General features: G+C 38.8%; 1 protein-coding gene across 3 annotated transcripts in view; it reads right to left on the bottom strand.

The window, feature by feature from the left end:
• Positions 1-22,787, bottom strand: part of LOC127682613 (guanylate-binding protein 1-like) — a 248,504-nt gene extending 225,717 nt beyond the window's left edge. Inside the window, exons 1-8 of one of the 3 annotated variants that reach the window (XM_052179088.1) lie at positions 22,595-22,786; positions 17,421-17,622; positions 16,798-16,925; positions 10,433-10,542; positions 7,223-7,419; positions 6,658-6,900; positions 4,504-4,784; positions 3,315-3,527 (exon numbers count right to left, since the gene is read on the bottom strand). In XM_052179088.1, the coding sequence (XP_052035048.1) occupies positions 3,315-3,527; positions 4,504-4,784; positions 6,658-6,900; positions 7,223-7,419; positions 10,433-10,542; positions 16,798-16,925; positions 17,421-17,610 (1,362 nt within the window). In that variant the 5' untranslated portion in view covers positions 17,611-17,622; positions 22,595-22,786. Of the gene's footprint in view, positions 1-3,314; positions 3,528-4,503; positions 4,785-6,657; positions 6,901-7,222; positions 7,420-10,432; positions 10,543-16,797; positions 16,926-17,420; positions 17,623-19,855; positions 19,885-22,594 lie in introns of those variants that run through there. The other 2 variants (XM_052179100.1, XM_052179085.1) reach the window with 2 other exon arrangements.
• Positions 22,788-23,989: the final 1,202 nt, after the last annotated feature.

Raw genomic sequence — 23,989 nt, 5'->3', positions numbered from 1 at the left:
GCCTTATCCCCCTCAAAATATTTATTTTATATGTTACCTTCAGCTAAGAAAAGTTTATTTTAGCTTGAAAATGTAACCTTCATTAATTGGAAAACAATTTTATCATACAATATATTCTGATCACATGTTTTCTTCCCCCAACTTGACCCAGATACTCTATGCCTCCTTACCCACCCAACTCCATGCCTTTTCTTCCTCTCTCCTTTAAGAAAACAGATAAACAACCCCTACCAAAATAAAAAAAAAAAAACTGTCACACATAAAACCATACTACTAAAACAGAAAAGTGAAACTGTAATTGATATAAAAGGAAAAGATCAGTAAGACAAACAAAAAAAGAAAACCCACCCAAACATAGGGAGACAAAATGCCTACAATAATACCATTGACTTTGTTTTGTGTTAGCTATGCACTTTCCAGCATGGACCCTGCCCTGAAGTATTAACCAGCAACTTTTCCTTGTCATATGTTCCAACCAAATCTCCGGGCCTTACAACATGTGAAAGATCTGTATGACAAGAACTTCAAGACTCTGAAGAAGGAAATGGAAGAAGACCTCAAAAAATTGGAAAACCTCCCATACTCATGGATCGGCATGATCAATATAGTTAAAATGGCCATTTTGCCAAAAGCAATATACAGATTCAATGCAATACCCATCAAAACCCCAACTCAATTCTTCACAGTGTTAGAAAGAGCAATTCTCAAATTCATCTGGAATAACAAAAAACCCAGGATAGCTAAAACTATTCTCAGCAACAAAAGAAATTCTGGGGGAATCAGTATCCCTGACCTCAAGCAATACTACAGAGCAATAGTGTTAAAAACTGCATGGTATTGGTACAGTGACAGGCAGGTGGATCGATGGAACAGGATTGAACATCCAGAAATGAATCCACACACCTATGGCCACTTGATCCTCAACAAAGGGGCTGAAAACATCCAATGGAAAAAAGATAGCCTTTTCAACAAATGGTGCTGGTTCAACTGGAGGTCAGCATGCAGAAGAATGCGAATTGATCCATCCTTGTACTAAGCTCAAATCCAAATGGATCAGGGACCTCCACATAAAGCCAGACACTCTGAAGCTAATAGAAAAGAAACTGGGGAAGACCCTTGAGGACATCGGCACAGGGAGAAAGTTTCTGAACAGAACACCAATAGCATATGCTCTAAGATCAAGAATTGACAAATGGGACCTCATAAAATTACAAAGTTTCTGTAAGGCAAAGGACACCATCAAAAGGACAAATCAGCAACCAACAAATTGGGAAAAGATCTTCACCAATCCTACATCAGACAGAGGGCTAATATCCAATATATATAAAGAACTCAAGAAGTTAGACTCCAGAAAACCAAACAACCCTATTAAAAAATGGGGTACAGAGTTAAACAAAGATTTCTCACCTGAAGAACTTCGGATGGCAGAGAAACACCTTAAAAATGCTCAACTTCATTAGGCATTAGGGAAATGCAAATCAAAACAACCCTGAGATTTCACCTTATACCAGTCAGAATGGCTAAAATTAAAAATTCAGGAGACAGCAGGTGTTGGCAAGGATGTGGAGAAAGAGGAACACTCTTCCACTGCTGGTGGGGTTGCAAATTGGTACAACCACTCTGGAAATCAGTCTGGCGGTTCCTCCGAAAACTGGGCACCTCACTTCCAGAAGATCCTGCTATACCACTCCTGGGCATATACCCAGAGGATTCCCCACCATGTAATAAGGATACATGCTCTACTATGTTCATAGCAGCCCTATTTATAATTGCCAGATGCTGGAAAGAACCCAGGTATCCCTCAATAGAAGAGTGGATGCAAAAAATGTGGTATATCTACACAATGGAGTACTATTCAGCCATTAGAAACAATGAATTCATGAAATTCTTAAGCAAATGGATGGAGCTAGAGAACATCATACTAAGTGAGGTAACCCAGACTCAAAAGATGAATCATGGTATGCACTCACTAATAAGTGGATATTAACCTAGAAAACTGGAATATCCAAAACATAATCCACACATCAAATGAGGTACAAGAAGAAAGGAGGAGTGGCCCCTTGTTCTGAAAAGACTCAGTGAAGCAGTATAGAGCAAAATCAGAACAGGGAAGTGGGAAGGGTTGGGTGGGAAAACAGGGGGAGGGAAGGGAACTGATGGGACTTTCGGGGAGAGAGGGTCCAAAAAAGGGGAAATCATTTGAAATGTAAATAAATATATCAATAAATTAAAAAAAAAAGAACATCCTTTCTGCCTGAATGACTTTTGCAGATCAGTCTCAGAGTATCTAGAATGCTGCCATAACATTTCAAGATGAGTCACTGTGGTGATTTCAATAATAATGGCCCCCATGGAGTCAAATACTTAATTATCCATACTTAATTACTCCATACTTAATTATCAGGGAGTAAATCTATTTGAGAAGGATTTGTGGTATGGATTTATTCAAGGGAGATTGCCTTGTGCTTTAAGATTCAGAAAAACTAAGGCCAGGCCAGTGATGGTAGCTCAGGTTATAAAGCTCTCTGCTTCTTTTCCAGCCCCATGCCTACCTCTGTGTCACCATGTTCCTCATCATGGTGACAATGAACTAACTCTCTGAAGCTGTATACAAGCTCCACATTAAATGTTTCCTTTTATAACACTTGTCTTGATCTCGGTGGCCATTTGAAAATAGTATGCAGCCAAATCTAATCATGACCTTTACTGCCTAAGTAGGGCACTTTAAAATGGCTAAAGGCAAAGACTATATACCCTGAGTTTTCATTAAGGCTGTGAAGCTCATTGACTCTGGGATATTGAGTGAGGCCTTCTTTCTGCCACAATTAACTTTTCTTTCCTGAGATAATAATAATATATACTTAATAGAATTGATGTCATAACTCAATGAGTTAACTTCTAGATAACAGTGAGGACAATCTATTACCAACTGCTATAGCTATATTACTAACCTGTAAGCTAGCATTACCTAGTGCATGTGAGAAAATTAACTAGTTACTTGGTTTGGTTTGGTTTTTCCTTACATTACAGTAGCACTAGCTCCCTGAAAAGTACTGTAAATATTGGGGATAAAAATATCACTGTTGGATGATTAGAGGAATAAATTAGAGAATGAGTGGTTTCCAGAAATATTTCTGAGAGGTTCAATTGTCCTCTGAAAGAAGAAGCTGCTGTCTGTATCACAGTAGACTGTGTGTATGAATGTAAGACAAGGCCACAGTCCACAGACAGCAACGTACCTTCCTTGCAAAAACAAACATTTGATATAGATTCTACACCAAGCACCACAAAATGCTACCAACAGCCCTGTTTACCTGGAGTCCCTTTCCAGGAGTCTGCTTATACTTTTTCTCCAGCTCTCGTTTCTTTTGAAGATAAAGGTAGTAACCTCCTGGTTTATGAAATGTCCCTTGCTTCACTTCTTCTTCCAGAGGACCAAAGATCCCCTCCAGCAAATCTGAGCATCGAGCTGATGACATGTCCGTGTTCTTCTTAACAAAGGCATCTAGCTTGCCTTCCAGCAGGGTCTGGTGGTGGACAGGAGGACACAGAAGACTGCTGGATAATATCTAAATGGCGCCACATTCTTCACCTTACTGTAAGACCTCCTCATGTTCATTCAGAAACTGGTCCTTTAGTTTGTAAATCTCTGAAGGACTCCTCCTGTATCTCTCTTCTGCTACTCACCCTTACTGATTTAGAAAGTGATGGTCAGAGCACAGATGCTACATCATAGGACACCATTTAATTTCCAAGTCTCTGATTTTAGTGCTAGGTCCTATCACAAAGGTTAGAGTTAGATAGTTAGACGGGTTCCTGTGAACTCCTTGAATGTTCCATTCCACTACTTTGTGTCCTTATCATTTGTGGACAGATAATTGTTTGGTGTAAGTCAGGGTGAGCAATACCAATTTCAGAGGTGTCTAGTCAGATAATGAGTAACACAGAGTACTAAGGGCAGAAATTTTACTAAAAGTACTCAATAAAAGAAAAATATTTTTTGATATTGCAAAATTCTATGTTAATTTTTTGTCACTGTGAAGCTAATGAACAATGAAAATGATAATGGTGTGAATCTCAACATTTAGAATGTATAATGGAATAGAATATCGATATATATTACAACCTGAAAGAACCTTAGATAAGAAGATACCTATTTCCTACAGACATTGACTAGCTATCTTCACTAGAAGTTTTGATCACAACAATGTATCATTAGCAAAAACAGGGCATGCTAATTAAGGAGGGATCATCACTGATCAAATGTTCATATTTTCTTACAATAAACAAAATCAAATTTTGTGGAAAATGTGATTAATGATAGTGCTAGATTGTTTGGTTTATTTATTTTTTTTATCAAAGTCCAGCAGAATCTAATCATTCAATAGTCACTGGAAATCTGCACATCACTGAGTATCCCTGTCTTGGAGTCTAAAGACAATTCTTTCCTTAAAAAGACACACATTTTCCTGACTCTCAAGATGTTGAGAGTGCCATACTTACCCCTAATTCCTTCTGGAATTTTTTGTCTACATCCATGAAAGAATTTGTCACGAAGATCGCAGTGGCCTCACTCTCACAGGTCCTGTGCAGAGCCAGCAGCTCCTGGAGGGTTTCTGTAGGCATCTGAATCTTCTGATTCATCTGTTCTTCATAGTGGGTAATGGCCTTTTGCACTGCTGCTGAGTTCTCTATCTGGGCCAAAGTCATCACAGCGCTCTCCATGCAGGGGAGAGACCCGCTGTTGATGGCATTGAGATAAGTCTCCACCAAGCTTTTTAGGCCTATATAAAGGAGTTTCAAAATGACTATTAGTTGCTGGACAGAGTACATGGCTTCTACAATTTACTAAGAAAGAACACCAAAAGGATAATGAATTAACCTGGAGATCCAGAGATCAAAGCCCAATTTTACTGCCTCTACATTTATCCCAGAGATGGATTTTTGTATTGAATCTCTTAGGACAGGGTTTGGAAGGCTGGAGTCACTGTATTATTTTATCATCCCTCTTTTTTTTAATTCCCTTCTTATTATCTTTCCTTTCTCTCTCACTAAATGTCCAAAGAGAAAACTTGTCATCATCTTTCTCTTCTTGCTCTTCTTTTGTTGTGGTTGGGTGGATTTTGTTGCTGTTCTTCCTTCCTTCCTTCCTTCCTTCCTTCCTTCCTTCCTTCCTTCCTTCCTTCCTTCCTTCCTTCCTTCCTTTCTTCCTTCCTTCCTTCCTTTCTTCCTTCTATCCTTCCTTCCTTTCTTCTTTCTTTTCTTTTTTTTACTAACTATTTTCTTAGTGCTGCGTGCTACTACCACTGTTTCTATACTCTGTAAAAAGGTCTATCCAGAATTTTTTCCCATGAGAGCTATAGAATGTCTGAGACATTCAGGTTTTCTTATACTTTGGCTCTTTGTAGGACTGAAAGCATGACATCCCAGGAACCAACTCTCAAGCAAGTAAGAGCAAGTGCCAGCTCTTTCCTCTTAACCGTTCTGTATGAGTCAGTCCTACATTTTCTTTTTTGTTTTTATAGTTGGGAGGAATCATGCATTTTCTTTTTTTTCTTTCTTTCAAATCTCTAATTATTCTTTTATGCATGTATTTATTTATTTGGTTTTTGTTTATTTGTTTGTTGAAATACTTTGGCTATATATCAATGTTAAGAATATTCTGAGAAATGTTAGAAATGATGAACTTGTATTTTTGATCCTCCTGCTTCCACTCCTGCAAAACTAAGATTACAGGTTTTCACAGCTATACCAGTTCATGTGGTGCTGGAATAAAACAAATACCCTTGCAGATGCTAGTAAATAATTCTACAATATGACCAATATACCTGGCCCATGAGCTGCCTGACTCCACGGTGTTCCCTAGTATAAATAATCCACATTAAATTGTCCAAATACTTACAATATCACCCACTCTGAAGTCTAATTTCTCCTGATATAACTTTCCCAATAAATAATGCAATATACAAGAAATGAAGACATTCAGTCTGAGGTGATATATGTGTAGTTCTTTCTTAGACCTCTCATACTGTCGTATTTTGTTATAATGGAAACTTTTATATTTGGGATCAACATATATTAGTTTCCATGTCTCTTTGATACATTTTGCTGCCATAATTTTGTTCTAACCCAATGACTACTTATGTCTAGTCAAGTGTTATATGTCTATAAATAAGAGACCTACCTGCAGAGCTTGGAACCAATTGTAAATTCCTACCATCATGTTCTGCTCTATCAGGACATCACCACTGCATCTTGATTCCACAGCTCTCATGCACTCTCTTCTTTCAGTCACATAACTTTTACTTTCCTGAATTTGGAAGTCATGTCATGCTTTAAGCATTACTCTGTTGCATTAGCCCAATATGGTATGTGATTTTTGTAACTTTCATTATCCTCATCATTAGTGGGGAACGATGAGCAAGTGGAAATTTTTTTCTCAGGTTACATTGGATTCTGGTGATTTCCCCTTCCCTTTGCTATTACAGATATGAGAATGGGAGAAATAGATTTACTTCCCAAGTAAATTCCACCATGAGAGACATGCACTACATTTTCAACAACATGAACAAATGATGTTCAGTCTGGGTTGAAGTGGCTTTGTCAGTATCCCACAATGAGCAGAAGACCAGATAAGAACTAGAAGGTATAACTTACGATTCCCATTGACTATGATGCCACCAGACAGAGTCTTGACACCAGAGTCCCTGAAGATGTATGAAGTAAATTGTTCAATTTCTTCTACAAATTCTTGATTCAGCTCCTCCTCCCCCATAAACTCTAGTTTGCGAAGTTGCTTCCTGTCAGCAGGCCTGTCGAAGGTGAAGCACTTCCTCTTCGGGAAGAACTTCCTGATACACAGTCGTGGCTCATTAAATCTTTTAGTTTTCTCATCATTTCCTTAAGATAGGATATATTAGATGCAGTAAACTTCAAGTAAATTCTTTAAAATATATGACCATTTTAATAATATAACTTTCGCAAATCAAGGGGATAATAACTAATGTGGAATGAGCAAAGCAAAGCAAAAGGAATGAAAAAGAACAGGCTTTCCTCTAAGAAGCTGTAGATAGTAGAGTTCAAACTCAGCCAAGCCGTGTCCATTTCCCATAGCAGCACTGAAGAAAGCACAATTACAGGGTCAAGAATTTTACCAGATTTCAGATATGATCCTTCTGCTTTTGCTACCATGATATCCCAAACTTCCATTGCTCCTATTTACCTTTTCTCAGAGCCAGTGAACTCTCCAGGTAATCATCAGGAGTGATAGATTTTCCATCTTCTTCCAGGTCCAGTGAGAAATCCCTCAGAGTCCACACAAAGATGGGAAAGAAGCCTACAAAGTTAGCTGAGTCATCTTCATCGCTCTGATTAGGGGATGACTTTGATTTGATTAGATCAGTCAGTTTTGTCACATAGCTGGCATGCTCAGTTAAGAAAGCTACAGGGGAAACACCATTTTTCATGATGTGGATCCCACCGCTATCCCTAAATAAATAATATATTTATTTGTTAGCTTTTTCATTTTCAGAATTCACTTTGTCACAAACACCTATTTTATGTCTTTGATGGAACAAGCACTGTTCCTAGGACAACCTTTTAAAATAAGCAAAAGAATGCGTATATTAGATTTTATATCATACTTAGAGATAGACAATGATTACATGAATAAAATACAAAAAAAATATGCTCAAATATTACTAAAATTGTGATGCAGAAAAATAAAGCAGTCCAAGCAATAGTGAATCAATGCATGGATATGCCTGGGGAGCTTGCACAATATATTCTTCAAAGGGCTACTCTTACTCTGTGAGATTCTTGACTATCAAAAATTCAAACATGGGAGGTATAGCAGAAGAACATTCCAAATAGAGGTTATATCACTTGTGAATCCTTAAATAGGAAAATGTGATTATATACTGAGTATAACTCATACTTGCCAGTCTGGTACGGCAGACCATCTCTAAAAGACCTATGTAGACAGACCCTAATATTCAGTTTGATTTAAACTAAATGGAAGGTACTTTATGTAGAGAAGATATGATACAACATCATTTCTGAGGATCTTACTGTCTAGGATTCTAATTGATAATCAAGTGTATAACCAAAGAATCATTTGGTAGTTGACATGTCTAAGATAAGAAAAGCTTAGATTAGAGTTTGTTATGGAAGGTATGTAGAAATGGAGGGGGTTGTTCCCTAATTGGTTCTAATTTGGTCAATAAAGAAAGCCAGGAGCCAATTAAGGTTTGGAAGAGACAGGCTGAACTTTTGGGTCCTGGGAGGAAAAGAAGACACAAGAAAAGAGAAAAGACGTTTCGGTCAGGCTTTGGGAGGAGAAGCACAAAACAATCATGTAAGGTCTTGGGGGATCTAGAACTAGTGGCCTCTATCACTGAGCGATTGGCCAGGAAGTTGACAGAGGCTAGCTGATATGAGACATTAAGTATAGAGCCAGAGGAAAGACAGGGATAATAAATTATTAAGTGCACACATTTCCAAGCAGAAGGTATATGAGAACAGCAATTGTGCTAGTAGGCTAATTCTAAAGAAATCTGAGTGTTTTTGATTGCTCAAAGGTGGGTAGAGAGAGAATCCTGGTTAGTGATGACTGCTTGACAAAGTGAAGCCTGTAGGAACAAAAGGGAACTGGGAAAGGCTAGAGTATAGGCAACTGCTTCAAGGTCCCAGCTCTTGGGCAAAGGTGGTAGCATGTTTTTTAAAACTACACACAACATAGAGAGTATGTCAGTCTAGGGACATTACTTTGCTAATGGAGCTGAGAAAGGTAGAATAATGACTTCTTGTGTACTAGGAAATGGTTATATCAAGTGATTTCTAGGTTTTAAATCTGAATAATTGTGTAAATGTTAGGAAACGTTAATGCAATTAGAAACATAGAGGAATGAGAAATTTTGTGAATTTTGATTTAAATTGTTTCTAAGATACCTACATGAGGAGTTCCATCAGGAGCTAAATGTAAAAGATTGAATGTGGCTGTAACTACAGATAGATACTTGATGACAGCTGACACATGGGTGGTCCAGAAGCCCTTGAGGCACAATGATAGTCCCTAGAGACAAAGTAAAACCAGACTATCACAGGCACAGTGACTAGAGCCATACACTTAGAAGCCACAAGAAGAAGAGAAAGTAACCAGGAAAGTCTTGCTGGGGTGGTGGGTGGAATATTGGATAACTTAGAAACTCTAGTGCTTAGACCCAAGTTATGCAGAAAGGAAGAAGGATTCAATTCCTGGAATCTGCTGAGACAAACAATACAAAGGCCCACTGGATAAAGAGTTACTTGAGCTCAATATTTGAAGTTAAGTTCATGGATATTTAGCAAAGTTGATAATGATTTAGGCAAGGTAATAGGAGCATGGAAATAGTATGAAAGGGAAAGGGAACAGAAACATCAGGTATAGATGAGTGTCTTTTGGCCAAAAAATGTTGTGTGAAGAAGTGGATGTTTGAAAGAAAACTCAAAAGAAAGTTGCTGTACTCTGATACACCATACTTTAGAGATCCTTGTCTTCATTTTATTGGCATGAGAATGAGATTGTGCAACATGGTCTATATAGGAAGCATACCTGTGTCTTCTATAGTAACATAACATGAAAAATGTGAGGGTGGGATGAACCAAAACAGATGGTACCTCCAAGCACCTGAGAGATGAGCAGGAGATATTTCTTCCAACACATTAACTGGGCAGTTAGATGGTAACACAGATGCTGGCAGGAATGGTAATTTTTCGGGGCACAATTTTAACTGATGTTGAAGATGTGGAATATTAAGTCAGGAATGGATTTTCTGAGAAGCCTGTTACTTTGTTTAAAGGACACACAGGCCAGGAAAGCTTGAACTTGTGATGGGACTGAGGTAAACCTGGTAAAGAGAAAAAGATTTTCCAAAATCGTTACAATTTTGGTGTTTGAATGGCCTTACCTTCTGGTTCACCTGATGAAATAATGAAGCTATGCTTTCTAGGTTTAGGATTCCTTGATGAGATTGTAGGATAAATATTTCCTATAGCATTCAGTGGGCAGCAAGGACATTACTAACATTTAGAGATGATGATAATACTGATTACTGAGAACATGAGTTCTGAATCACATTGAGGAACTGGACAAATTCAGGGTACTGATGAAGATATGGATGCTCTTAGCAGTGTATCACTCTCTCTATGGCAACATATGATGTAAGAAGTTTGAATTTGTTCTGGAAAGTCATATAAACTCACATGAGGTGTAACAGGTAATTTGTTAATGAGAGACATAAAATACATGAGAGACATAAATTTTGTTAATGAGAGACATAAAATTTGTTAATAAGAGACATAAGATATGTCCTTGATGTCCTATCTACCTGATGAAATAAGGAATCTGTTCTTTCTGAGTTTAGGACTCTGCTAGAGCACACCAAAAGGATACTGCAGCTGGTCCATGGCCTGCTGGTTGATGGTTCCTATGCTGTTGTAGATGAAGGTGCTGCTGAGGAGGACTGCCAAGGCAAAGATCCAGCAGTCATTCTGGTTGTCACCCTACAGGTCAGTGAGTGAAGAAGAGTGACTAAGGGACTGTCCATCAACTCAAGTAGGCAATGAAGGCCTTTGTCTGTCCCCATAAGCTGTGACATCAAAAGTATTTTCTAATACATAGTAATTTTCTACCTGTATAATGATTTTATGAATCTTCAACTCATGCTCTGTAATTCAAATACAACAATGTACATCCATGTGTCTGAAAGCATGAAGGACATTCACACTTAGAAGTCATAATGTTGGTCAATTACTAAAATCTAGCCTGGCGTGCTGCACTTCACTCACAAGACATGTGAGTAAGGGCCATTTTAGCACTGGGACAAACGAGGCAAAAGTGTTTTGTTTGTCTCATATTGAGAAGAGTAATAATGTGATCATCTGTGAAAAAAAATGTATTATAAACTGTGGTGGTTTGAAATAAATAAAAATGATGCCATAGCAAATTGTGGTAACTTGGATGAGAATGGCCCCCACAATCTTGTATTTTGAAATGCTTTGGCATCATTAATGGATTGGAAATTTTTTAAAGAATAAGAAGGATTAGGAGGTATGGCCTCACTGGAGAAAGTAACTCACTAGGGGTAGGATTTAAGGTCTCAAAAGCCTATACCAGGCCAGGTCTCTCAGTCACTCCCCCTGCCCCTGTTCTCTTTCATTTCCTCCCTTCCTCTCCCATCCCTCCCTCTCTCCCTCCTTTCCCCCTTCCCATACTCTCTCTCTCCTCCTGCATATGGATCAGGATGTATCTTTCAGCTGCTGTTCTAGCAGCATATCTGCCATTCCTGCTGCCATGCTCTCTACCATGAGGATAATACATTAAGCCTCTGAAACAGTTAAATGCTAGCTAAATGCTTTTAAAAATAATAGTTGGTGCACAGCCCACCAGGAGAGAGTGATCTCCCAGTAGTGCTTTCACTTCTGGGCATGGATGTGAGATCCCCACTTTCTCTCCAAAAACTGTCTGGAGGTGAACAGGTATGAGTGCAAAGGGCATATGATCAGTGGAGGATCTGGGAGAGGGTCCTTCTGGTTGCCATTTGTACCAGGGAGCCAGGCAGCTCCACAGCCTTCCCTGCATGGATAGAGTAATCTCCCAGCAGTGACTTCACTTCTGGGCACAAAGGTGAGATCTCCAATTTCTCTCCATTAACTGTCAGAAGGTGAACCTCTAGGAGCAAACAGGGCATTCTATCAGTGGAAGAGATGGGACAGGATTCTTCTGGTCACCATTTGCAACAGGGAGACAGGTAACTCTAGCTCCCTTTGTGCACTGCCCTCATGGACAGGTTGATCTCCCAGTAGCACTTTTGGACTCTGATGTGAGAACCCCACTTTCTCTCCAATAATTGTCTGGAGGGGAGTGGCTAGGAGCATACTGGGCATGTACAGTGTTGCAGCTGGGACAGGATCCTTCCAGTTACCATCTGCACCCAGGATCTGAGTGGCTCCCCAGCCATCTGCAAACAGATCCCAACAAGAGATTTGGTCTCCCAGGAGTGCTGACACAGGCTTCCAGGCCCACAGATGAGACAAGCTACAGCCAGAGACAGAAGGCTACCAACTAACACCAGAGATAACCAGACAGCAAAAGTAAGTACAAGACCCCTAACAACAGAAAGCAAGGCTAATTGGCAATATCAAGTTCTCCCATCAAAGCAAGTTTTAGATACCCCAAAGCACTGGAAAAGCAAGAGTTGGATTTAAAATCACATCTCATGATGCTGAAAGAGGACTTTAAGAAAAACATAAATATCTTCCATAAGGAAATTCAGGAGAAGACAAGTAAACAGCTAGAAGCCCTTAAAGAAGAAAGAGAAAAATCCCTTAAAGAATAACAGGGAAGCACAAACAGGTGAAGGAACTGAACATAACCCTACAGAATCTAAAAATGGAAGCTGAAACAATAAAGAAATCACAAAGAGAGACATCTCTGGAGATAGAAAACCTAGGAAAGAAATCAGGAGTCAGAGATACAAGTATCACCAACAAAATACAAGAGATAGATGAGAGAATCTCAAGTGCAGAAGATATGATAGAAAACATTGAAAGAATAGTCAAAGAAAATGCAAAATGCAAAATTCTCCTAACCCAAAACATCCAGGAAAGCCAGGACACAAGGAGAAGACCAAACCTAAGAATCATAGGGATATAGGAATGGGAGATAGTTAAGATTCCCAACTTAACGTGCCAGTAAATATCTTCAACAAAATAATAGAAGAAAACTTCCCTAACCTAAAGAAAGAGATACCTATGGACATACAAGAAGTCTACATAACTTTAAATATTGCACCAGAAAAGAAAATTTCCCAGTCACATAATACTCAGAACACCAAATGCACAAAAGAAAGAATACTAGATGCAGTAGGGAAAATGGTCAAGTAACATATAAAGACAGATCTATCAGAATTACACCAGACTTCTCACCAGAGACTATGAAAGCTACAAGATCCTGGACAGATCTCATACAGACCATAAAAGAACACAAATGCCAGCCTAGGCTACTAAACCCAGCAAAATTCTCAATTACCATAGAGAAAGCAAGATATTCCATGACAAATCCAAATGTACATATTATCTTTCCACAAATCCAGCCCTACAAAGGATAATAAATGGAAAAGTCCAACATAACGAGGGAAACCCTAGAAAAAGCAAGAAATTAATCTCCAATTAAGAAACCAATAAGAACACAGGCACGTAAACATAACTCTACAATTAACAACAATATTACCAGGAAGCAACAATCACTTTTCCTTAATATTTCCTAATGTCAATGGACTCAATTCCCCAATAAAAAGACATAGGCTAACAGACTGGATATGTAATAGGACCCAACATTTTGCTGCATACAAAAAAGTCACCTCAGTGACAGGACAGACACTACTTCAAAGTAAAAGGCTGGTAAACAAATTTCTAAGCAAATGGTCCCAAGAAACAAGCCAGAGTAGTCACTCTAATATGCAATAAAATTGACTTTCAAGCAAAAGTAATCAAAAAAAGATAAGGAAGGTCACTTCATATTCATCAAAATAAAATCATACCAAGAAAAATTCTCAATCCTGAATACCTATGCTGCAAATGCAAGGGCTCTTACATTCATAAAAAAACTTGACTAAAGTTCAAAGCACGCATTGCACCTTATACAATAAAAGTTGGGGACTTCAACACAACACTCTTATCAATGGACAGATCATGGAAAGAGAAAATAAACAGAGAAACAGTGAAACTAATACAAGTTATGAACTAAATGGATCTAACAGATATATAGCTATAGAACCTTTTATCCTAAATCAAAAGAATATACATTCCTCTCAGCACCTCATGGTATGTTCTCTAAATCTGACCATATATTCTGTCACAAAACATGTCTCAACAGATACAAGAAGATGCAAATAATCACATATATCCTACTAGATCATCATGGATTAAGCCTGCTCTTCAACAACATCAAAACCAATAGAAAGCCCACATATATGTGGACGCTGAACAACACTATACTCAATGATAACTTGATCAAGGAAGAAATAAAGAAAGAATTAAAGACTTTTTAGAATTTAAAGAAAACGAAGGTACAACATACCCAAACCTATGGGACACAATTAAAGCAGTGTAAAGAGGAAATCTCACAGCTCTGAGTGCCTCCAAAAAAGAAACTGGAGAAAGCATACACTAGCAGTTTGACATCACACCCAAAAGCTCTACAACAAAAAGAAACAAATACACCCAAGAGGAGTGGAAGACAGGAAATTATCAAACTCAGGGCAGAAATCAACCAAGTAGTAACAAGAATAACTATACAAAGAACCAATCAAACTAGGATCTGGTGAAAAGCAATATATAAATTCAATGCAATCCCAATCAAAATTCCAATGTGATTCTTCATAGAACTAGGAAGAGGATTTTGCAAATTCATCTTGAATAACAAAAAAATGCAGGGTTATGAAAACTATTCTCAACAATAAAAGAAGTTCTAGTGTAATCACCATCCCTGACCTCTTGCTGCACTACAGAGAAATCGTGATAAAAGCTGCATGGTATTGGTACAGTGACTGGCAGGTAGATCAATGGAATATAATTGAAGACCCATAAATGAACCCACACACCAATGGTCACTTGATCTTTGACAAAGGAACTGAAAACATCCAATGGAAAAAATGATAGCATTTTCAACAAATGGTACTAGATCAACTGGTGTTTATCATGTAGAAGAACAAAAATTGATCTACTCTTATCCCTTTGGACAAAGTACAAGTTCAAGTGGTTCAAGGACCTCCACATAAAACCAGACACACTGAAAAGAAAAAAAAAATGGGAAGACCCTTGAGCACCTGGACACGGGGAAAATTCCTGAACAGAACACCAATAGTTTATTGCCTAAGATCAAGAATTGACAAATGGGACCTCATAAAATTGCAAAGCTACTATAAGGTAAAGGACACTGTCAATGGGACAAAATATCAACCAAGAGATTGGGAAAAGATCTTTACCAATCCTACATCCAAAAAATCACTAATATTCAATAAATACAACAAACTCAATAATTTAGACCCAAGAGAAACAAATAACCCTATTAAAATGGGGTACAGAACTAAATAAAGAATTGTTAACTGAAGAATACAGAATGGCTGAGAAGTACCTAAAAACTGTTCAACATCCTTAATTATCAGGGAAATGCCACTCAAAACTACCTTGAGATTCCTCTTCACACCAGTCAGAATGGCTAAGATCACAAACTCAAGTGACAGCAGATGCTGGATAGGATACAGAGAAATAGCAGCACTCCTCCATTGTTGGAGGGATTGCAAACTGGTACAAAAAGTATGGAAATCAGATTAGCAGTTCCTCAGAAAATTGGACACAGTACTGCCTTAGGACCCAGCTATACCACTCCTGGCCATATACCCCAAAAATGCTCCAAGATGTAATAAGGACATATGCTCCACTATGTTCATAGCCAGAAGTTGGAAAGAACCCAAAAGTCCCTCAACAGAAGAATAGATACAGAAAATGTGGTACATATATAAAATGTAATACCGCTCAGCTATTAAAAACAACAAATTTGTGAAATTCTTAGGCAAATGGATGGAACTAGAAAATATCATCCTCAGTGAGGTGCAGGAAACAAAAAAGAACATACATAGTATGTACTCCCTGATAAGTAGATACTTGCCCAGAAGTTTGAAATACCCAAGATATAATTCACAGACCACATAAAGCTTAAGAAGGAAGACCAAAATGTGGATACTTTGGTTCTTCTTATATGTGCTACAAAATACCTATGGAAGGGAATACAGAGAAAAAGTGTGGAGCAGAGACTTAAGGAAAGACCATCCAGAACTGACCAACCTACGGATCCATCCCATATACAGTTACCAAACGCAGACTCTATTGTTGATGCCAACAAATGCTTGCTGACAGGAGCCTGATATAGCTGTTTTCAGAGAGGCCCTGACAGTGCCTGACAAATACAAAGGGGAATGCTTTCAGACAATCATTGAACTGAGCTCAGGGTCCCCAATGGTGGAGCTAGAGAAAGGACCCAAAGAGCTGAAGGGTTTTATAGCCCTGTAGGAAGAACAACAATATTAATCAACCATTAACACCAGAGCTCCCAGGAACTTAACTGACCAATCAAAGAAGGACCCATGACTCATATGGTTAGCAGGGGATGGCCTTATTGGACATCAGTGAGAGAAGAGGCCCTTGGACTCCTGAAAGCTAGTTGCCCCAGGGTAGGGGAATGCCTGTTCAGGGAAGCAGAAGTGAGTGGTTTAGTGAGCAGGTGATGGGGGATAGAATAGGGGGGATTAGGAGGGGAAACAAAGAGAGAGGATAACATTTGCAATGTAAATAAAGAAAATAACTAATAAAAATAGTTGCCCTGGTTATGGGGTCTCTTCACAGAAATAGAGAACTACCAAAAACAAAAATTTTATATTTCTTTCCTCTCATTGAGAGTGCTGTAGAAGTTACAATTCTTATCATTTCTATAGGCTCACACATATGCGTGTTCAGAAAATAAAAAGTCAAATTTAGCAATACTGTTAAAGTTTCACGAAAACATGGTGTGATGGTGTAAAATATTGTCAGTTATTCTTATAAAGGGTGACTCTGCAAATCATTTGACTTTAGTGTCAACTCTTGGTTTCTATGTCAGTTAAGTGATACAGTAATTTGAAGAATCAGAACTATAAATGAAGATTGGGAGTGGAATATTGGAGCACCATGGGTAAGTTTGTAAATTTATGTTGTTTGTACCTTCTTTACATCTTCCAGACCCTCCGTGTCCAGCAGAACCAGGGTGTGTTCAGGGTTCTGGGGATGAGGCATGCACCACATCCAGATGCCCTTTGTGTGAGACTGCACAGTAGAACCCAGGGAGAAGCCTGCAGAGTGGGGATGAGATGGAGAAAGAAACAGCACATGCTTCCCAAAATCTCATTGGAATGAACATATTTACCATTTACAGGAGAACAACCAGTTACAAGTTTGGGTTTTAATTACAAACCCAGGATCAAGGAGGGCAAAACATCTAATGCTGATTTTCGTTCATTTCCACCTGAGATATCAGTGGACTCTTGCTCATCCTAGATGAACATTCTAGCAAATATTGTGTAATTAATCATGAAGTAAGTTGGATTTCTCTATTAATGTATTATTTCTTCCACTAGGAAATGCTTATACCTTTAAAAGAAGAAGTAATGGGATTGTGGGAAGAAGCAGTGAAAAGCCTAATTCAGAAAAGCAAGTCCACTGGTGAACACAAAGCATCCCATGTTACCTGAGTCTCTGAATTCCCCCCCCCCCCCACATTTGCTTGCTGCATGCTGACAGTGGACATAGGAGGGAGAACTGAGCAGAGCTTTGCTGATAGCACTCACCCTTCTGCTTTCCAGCCAGCTTATTCATCAGATAGGATTTGCCTGTGCGGTACAAGCCCACTATTGCAACCACCACCACAGGCTTTTCGATAGCAGACAGGATCTCCAGAGCTTCCTGGTTGACCACCAACTGCTCACCTGAGTTCTCAATGAGGCACACTGGGTCTGGCATGTAAATTTCTGAGGCCATTTCCAGAGTACCCTTATGTTTGCAGGAAAAGATAAAACAGGAAATGTTCTGAGTCAGTTAGAAGAACTTAAATCAATGACCTGGACAATAATGAGCACACTGTTGTAAACCAGACGGTGCAATAGCAACATGTACACCTTGACTGGGAACCCAGTTAACCACCTGGAGCTAGTAAGGTCATGGATCTTGAAGGAGATCCTATTACTGCTACTTTATTAAACCAGTGTCACTCATAAATCCATTTTAAATATTTATCCTCATTTCCACAGATAAGCGTAGCTCTCAATCATCAACAAAGAACTTTTTCATTGTAACAAATGGAGACCACTAAAAATAACTACAACCAATCAAGACCCAAGGAACAAATGATTGTGTGGTATCTAGCTCCAGGTTCAACATGACTTCTGCACCTAAGGCTCAGGGAACATCACAGAAAAGGGGAAAGAGGTGAAAAAATCTAAGAGTCAGAAAAACAGGAAGTCTGATGTGAGACTGAGATTCCTAAAAGTGATGGGGAAGCTACACACATGTAATCTCAACAACATGTCTACCTAAACAAGTCCCAAAGAAGTACACTACCAATAGACATGCTTAACATCAAAGGGGAAATCTCATGGGGCCTGAACCCTAAACAAAGCACTGCAAGCAATTAAGGAATGCTGAGATTGGAATGAACTTCCTCATGGCCGAGTTCCCTAGTTAGTTATCCAGTATCAAGTGGTCTGTCCTGAATAACAAAGATAAATAATCCATTAAAAAGAGGGCAGCAGGTACATAAGAGGGGTTATTAGAGAGAGGAAGGGAAGGAGAGAAATGAGGGAATCATATCTAAATTCCAGAAAATTATTATTAAAAATAAAATGGATCAAAATGTTGTCTACTCAGAATTTATTCTTTGCATAATTTTAAGTGTCCTAGAGGCCTAAGTGACTGCACTGAAGAGTAAATTACATTTAAAACTAATTTTGAAATGCTTAGATAACTAGAAAAGTTCAGCTGTTTTAGAGTTCTCCATGAAACACTTTCCAAGGATCCCAGTATTTTCTGTAACCACAGCAAAATAATAGGATGCAGAATTCAAACATTTTTATAATACCACAGTAAACATGCATATCATAGATCCTCACATCATTTAATCAGTTTACTATTAATGTTCTCTCCTTGCTGTATAATTAAATACAGGATCCTTCTTCAATCATCAGATGTCTATCTTTCTCTCATCTTCAGGAGGCTTTTATTCTTTTCCATTACTTGGGCATTTTAGAAGGGGATAAGTCAGTCCTCTTGTAGAATGTTGATTTTTTTTTGATGGTTGTCCAATAGTTGTATTGACTATATCAGTCATTCTTGTTTATTGGGCAGGAAGGTCAGAGAATTGATATTCTGCCATCCTAGGAGATCAGAAGAAGGGACTTGGCCTTAGAGTCTCCTATAGATAGATGCAAAGGGGTTTGAGCTACTCCCAAATTGAAACTCCCTTAGTGTGGTGGCAGCAGAGGTGCAGCCTCTGCAGCCCAGTCCTCCTTGGCAGATGTGTGCCCTTAAGAGAGTCTGGCATGAGACAAGAGAGACACTGGATCTAGAAGGACACTCTGATACCTTCAGAGACAATTGTCTCTGACACTGGCCTGCAGCAAAAGACATGTTGGAGCTTTAGGAAAATGTTGACCACCACTAAAAACTGGTGTAACATCACTGTAAGAGTGATGGACTACTAGCTACAGGGTGGAAGAAGGAACTCAAGTCTGGTAAGGGGGTCTCTAGAATCCTTCAACATAGTGTGGAACCTGCAGTGGGTTGGATTTGAGGAACAGATTCCAAGTCAACGAGACAGTGATCCTAGAAACAGAAGTATAGTAAAGAAGTCCAGAGCTAAGGGATCTTCAACATCCAAGTCACAGTAGGGAGGCACAGCAAAAAAGTTTGAGAAAACTTGCTATAGTAGTACCCTAATGGACAGAACTAGGAAAACCCTGAGGAAAGGTTCCCTGCAATCAGAAGCTTTGACTGTGATGATGGTGTCTTTATTATGGGTTGTCCTCCAACTGGAAGCCTTCATTGAGAACATAAGGTCTTTTGTTTATTTCATTGCTCATTTATGCTTATATATTATAATCTTTAATTTGTTATTTTTATTTAAAAATCTTCTATTCATATATACAGGATGTCTTAGTCAGGGTTTCTATTCCTGCACAAAGTTCATGACCAAGAAGCAGTTGGGGAGGAAAGGGTTTATTCAGCTTACAGTTGCAGATTGCTGTTTATCACCAAATGTCAGGACTGGACCTCAAGCAGATCAGGAAGCAGGAGCTGTTGCAGGAGAAATGGAGGGATGTTTCTTACTCACTTGCTTCCCCTGGCTTGCCCAGCCTGCTCTCTTATAGAACCCAAGAATACCAGCCCAGATATGGTAACACCCATAAGAGGCCCTCCACCCTTGATCACTAATTGAGAAAATGCCCTATGGCTAGATCTCATGAAGGTACTTCCCCAAGTGATCCCCTTTCTCTGTGATAACTATAGCCTGTGTCAAGTTGACCCACAAAACCAGCCAGTACACCCTTTTTCTGCTTCCTGATCTAATCCAGTATTCCTGCTTTATCCTCACATCTCTTCAGCTTCTCATCTTCAGTAGATCCTCACTATTCCTTTATCCTCAATTACTTTACAATTTAGAGGAAAATATTTCAGTTATCTTGTAGAGTACTCCTCAATTAGATCATTTTTTTAGTTCCTTCTTCAATGTTAGCTTGAAATTCTACTGGTATATGCATGGCAAGAAGGTCCCAGAACTGATACTGTGTAATCATTACTGATCAAATCAGAGGATCAATCATGTGGACATGACTTGCTCTGAGAGTGCTCTTTTGAATATGGTCTCTTGATTAAGGGCTACCTGCCATGAACTGCTTAAAGTTTTGTAATCAAAATTACCACTTGAACAGAAAATAAATACTTAGAAAAAATGTCTAGGTTTAATCACCAGGGATATACAAATGAACAATGCATTGAGGTTACATCTCAGCCCACTGAAAATATCCTGAATAAATAAAAGAAATAACAAGGGCTTTCAAGGCTGCTGGAAAAAGAGCCTTATGAATTGCCAATGGGAATGTAAACTGCTGTGGCCACAGTAGAAAGCAGTATGGAGGTTCCTCAAAAACAATTAGAATTAACAATAACAAATGACCAAAAAATACTCATGTGTGTATGTGTATGTATGTATGTATGTGTGTGTGTGTGTGTGTGTGTGTATACATATGTGTGTATAGTATGCATGCATGTAGGTCTTGATGTATACATACATATATCTACACTTGTTTATACATGTGCATATATATGTATAAAAATAGATTATATGTGTATAGACATATGTATATATGTTTAATCATATATGTGTATATATGTATATATGTATGTGTGTGTATATGTATATCATCCTTTAGAGAGACACTCAGCACATACAACTTCACCATACTTCATGAGTTTCTTCACTACTTTCAGCATCTACTAACAATTCATTTCATAAATTATGAAATTCATTTCATAAATTTCAAAATTCATGGTAGCAATTGCTTACAGATGACTGTCTACTCTTATCATGCTGCATATTTATTAATGGGAGCTCAACAGCAAGTGGGAGCATTCATTCATTCATTCATTCATTCATTCATTTGGTAGCATCAGCATAGATTGCTCAGTACTTATTTTATACCCTGTGTCTTAGTAATTTGTGATCATTTCATATTTTGTTGCTCAGCTTGTTCCCTGTGTTCACTGAGGCTCCTTGAGCTGGATCCTGTGCTTGGCTGGAAGACTTCCATGACATTCCCAGTGTTGTGGTTCTCTCTGCCACCACACAGTCTTCCAGACTTTTCCTATATTGCCCTAGAGTTGAGAAATCCTCCCAAAGGTTTGATTTCTTTCAGTTCACAGTAGTATTTATACCAAAAATATCACATAGAGTATTTTCATTGCTTCAAGGTGAAACAGTATCTTCTGGAACATGTGATGGTCTTGGAATTCATGAAGTCACAGCAGCTGTGGCTGCCTATAGAAAACCCACATAAAGCTGGGTGGTTGTTGGCACAACACCTTCAATCTAGCACTAGGGGAGCAGAGGCACATGTATCTCTGAGTTTGAGGACAGCCTGGTCTACACATAAGTTCCAGGGCAGCCAGGGCTACACAGAGAGACACTATCTTGACAGAAAAAAAAAAAAAAAAGAAAGGAAAAAAACCCTGCATAAAATCCAGCAGTTGAAATTCCACCATAGACCAGTGAGAGGCTCAGGAAGCCCCAGGTATAACTGATGTGATAATGGCAGTTAGTGACTGCTTGAGAAGCCAGGGTTGGTTTTCTGGAGTCATATGGTCCCAGGTTAGTTACCAAAACTCCAGTAGGTGGCCTTCTGCACATGCCTGAATGAGCTCAGGAACTTAACTCAATTAGACATGAAACTGAGGATAAGACACAGTGGGGTATGGGTAGGGAGAGATGGAAAAAAGAGTAAGGAATAAATACAATCCAAAATACATGACATATATGATGTTGTCAAGGAATGAAGAACACACACACACACACACACACACACACATATTCAAAATAGAATACACAAACACTCTGTAGCTTCCTAAATTATCAGTGAGAAAACTGTCTCTTTACAAACTCCAAGCAGCCAAACTTATTTAGGTAGACACTGGCAACAAGTTGAGGGATTTTGTCTGAATTTCATTAGACAGTAGAGATGATCTAAAATAGTACCTAGAAAGCAATATGTACCTTAAAACACTTATGCCCTCAGTGTGATCTCTTCTTTATCAGAGTTTAATTAATTGCCATAGTAGGAACAGGGTCATTTGCAGTAAAGGCTCATCTGTCAACCAGTCCTGCCCCACTCACATCTATCTTGGTTTCAGTCTCCTTTTGTTAGGTTGAACCAGCCGATTGGTAAACACTCTTCTACCCCTGCCTCTGTCTTACCTGAACCGAAATCCTTTAGAGAAGAAGAAGCTTTTCAGTGCCTGACACCTTTGCTTCAGGGTCTGGCTGCAGAATGTTTTATCCTCTCTCACAGTCACTGAGACATGGACAATGTAGTAACCCAGGAGGTTCCAGATTTTCACCAGAGAACTTGTGAGGAATTAGCTCTTTAATAGAGAACTGTTTAAGACCATAAAAGTGAAACTGAGGAAACTTCCTAACTGAGGTGGGGGTGGAGAGATGACTCAACCACAACAGTGGGAGTGAGGAGTATATTCCTGTGAAGAGGGCTCAGGGATTTCTCAGGTAGATATTGATAAATGGTGCAGTTTCTTGTGTGTTTAAAAATACAAGGTGATGAGCTTACTGAAGAGGGTTCTGTTAGGTTTCTGTCACATTAGTCCATTAGTCTTTGTTTTGTGAAATTGCCAGTCCCACTGTATTCACAAAGGTAGTAAGAGAATGCACAACTCATAAGTGGAAATGAGTTGTTTAAAAACCATTTCTCAGTACTGTGAAAGAGTAAAGAGGAAAGAAAAAGGTGAGATTTAGTAGGAACAGTGAGGTTAGAAGGAAGGGGAAAGGGGGTAGAAAAAGAGAGGGAGGGAGAGAGGGAGGAAGAGAGGAAAGGAGGAAAGGGGGGAGGGAGAAAACCATTACTGAAACTGGAAGTGAATCTGAGTTCCTTTAAACCTACCAAATGCTGGGAAATCAGCTGCCTTGCTAATTTGTTCATTTGTCTTTTTGATTTAAAAAAATCTGTTAAAATTATATACAATCCCAAGACAATTGTAACACAACTTGAATACTGTCAGTCTTGTGAAATGTAAGGGTAAATGAAAGGAGTTTTTTTGTTTTGTTTCTAAGTTTAAAGGAGCAGGGTTTCCAGTCTTCTTTTTCCATTTTTCCTTAAAAACAAGTGAGTCAGACTATTAATGTGACCCTAAACTACAGAATGTAAATACCATCTCTCAGAGGCTGGGGGCCTCTGTCCCTCTAAAATTCAGAGACAGACTTCTATGAGTCTCTGAACTTAGGCTGGGAATGTCCATGGAGTTGACAAGTCAATGGCATTTTGGCTGTGAACAGTGTACAAAACTGTGCTTTGAAATTCTGAAGACATCTAATTAACCCTCATGCTGATCTACCCACTGGCTCGTACTTAAAGCCTTCCATAGACCCAAGAGAAATGAAACAATATGCTAGACTTGAAATTTTCTGAGTACAAGTGTTGAGCTCTTTCTATAAGCACACATGCACTCAAAAGTATACTACAGAAACACTATACCACCTACTGTTATTTTATAAGTTAATGTATCATCAGAAGTGTTTTTTCAAAGCCCTAGGTTTAATGCCACCACCAGAAATACACAGAACGTATCTTTCTCTTTCTGT

The sequence above is a fragment of the Apodemus sylvaticus genome, chromosome 4 (genome assembly GCF_947179515.1).
Source record: "Apodemus sylvaticus chromosome 4, mApoSyl1.1, whole genome shotgun sequence".
NCBI lineage: Eukaryota > Metazoa > Chordata > Mammalia > Rodentia > Muridae > Apodemus > Apodemus sylvaticus.
Note: the sequence above shows the minus strand (reverse complement) of the source record. Positions and strands in the feature narration are given on the sequence as shown.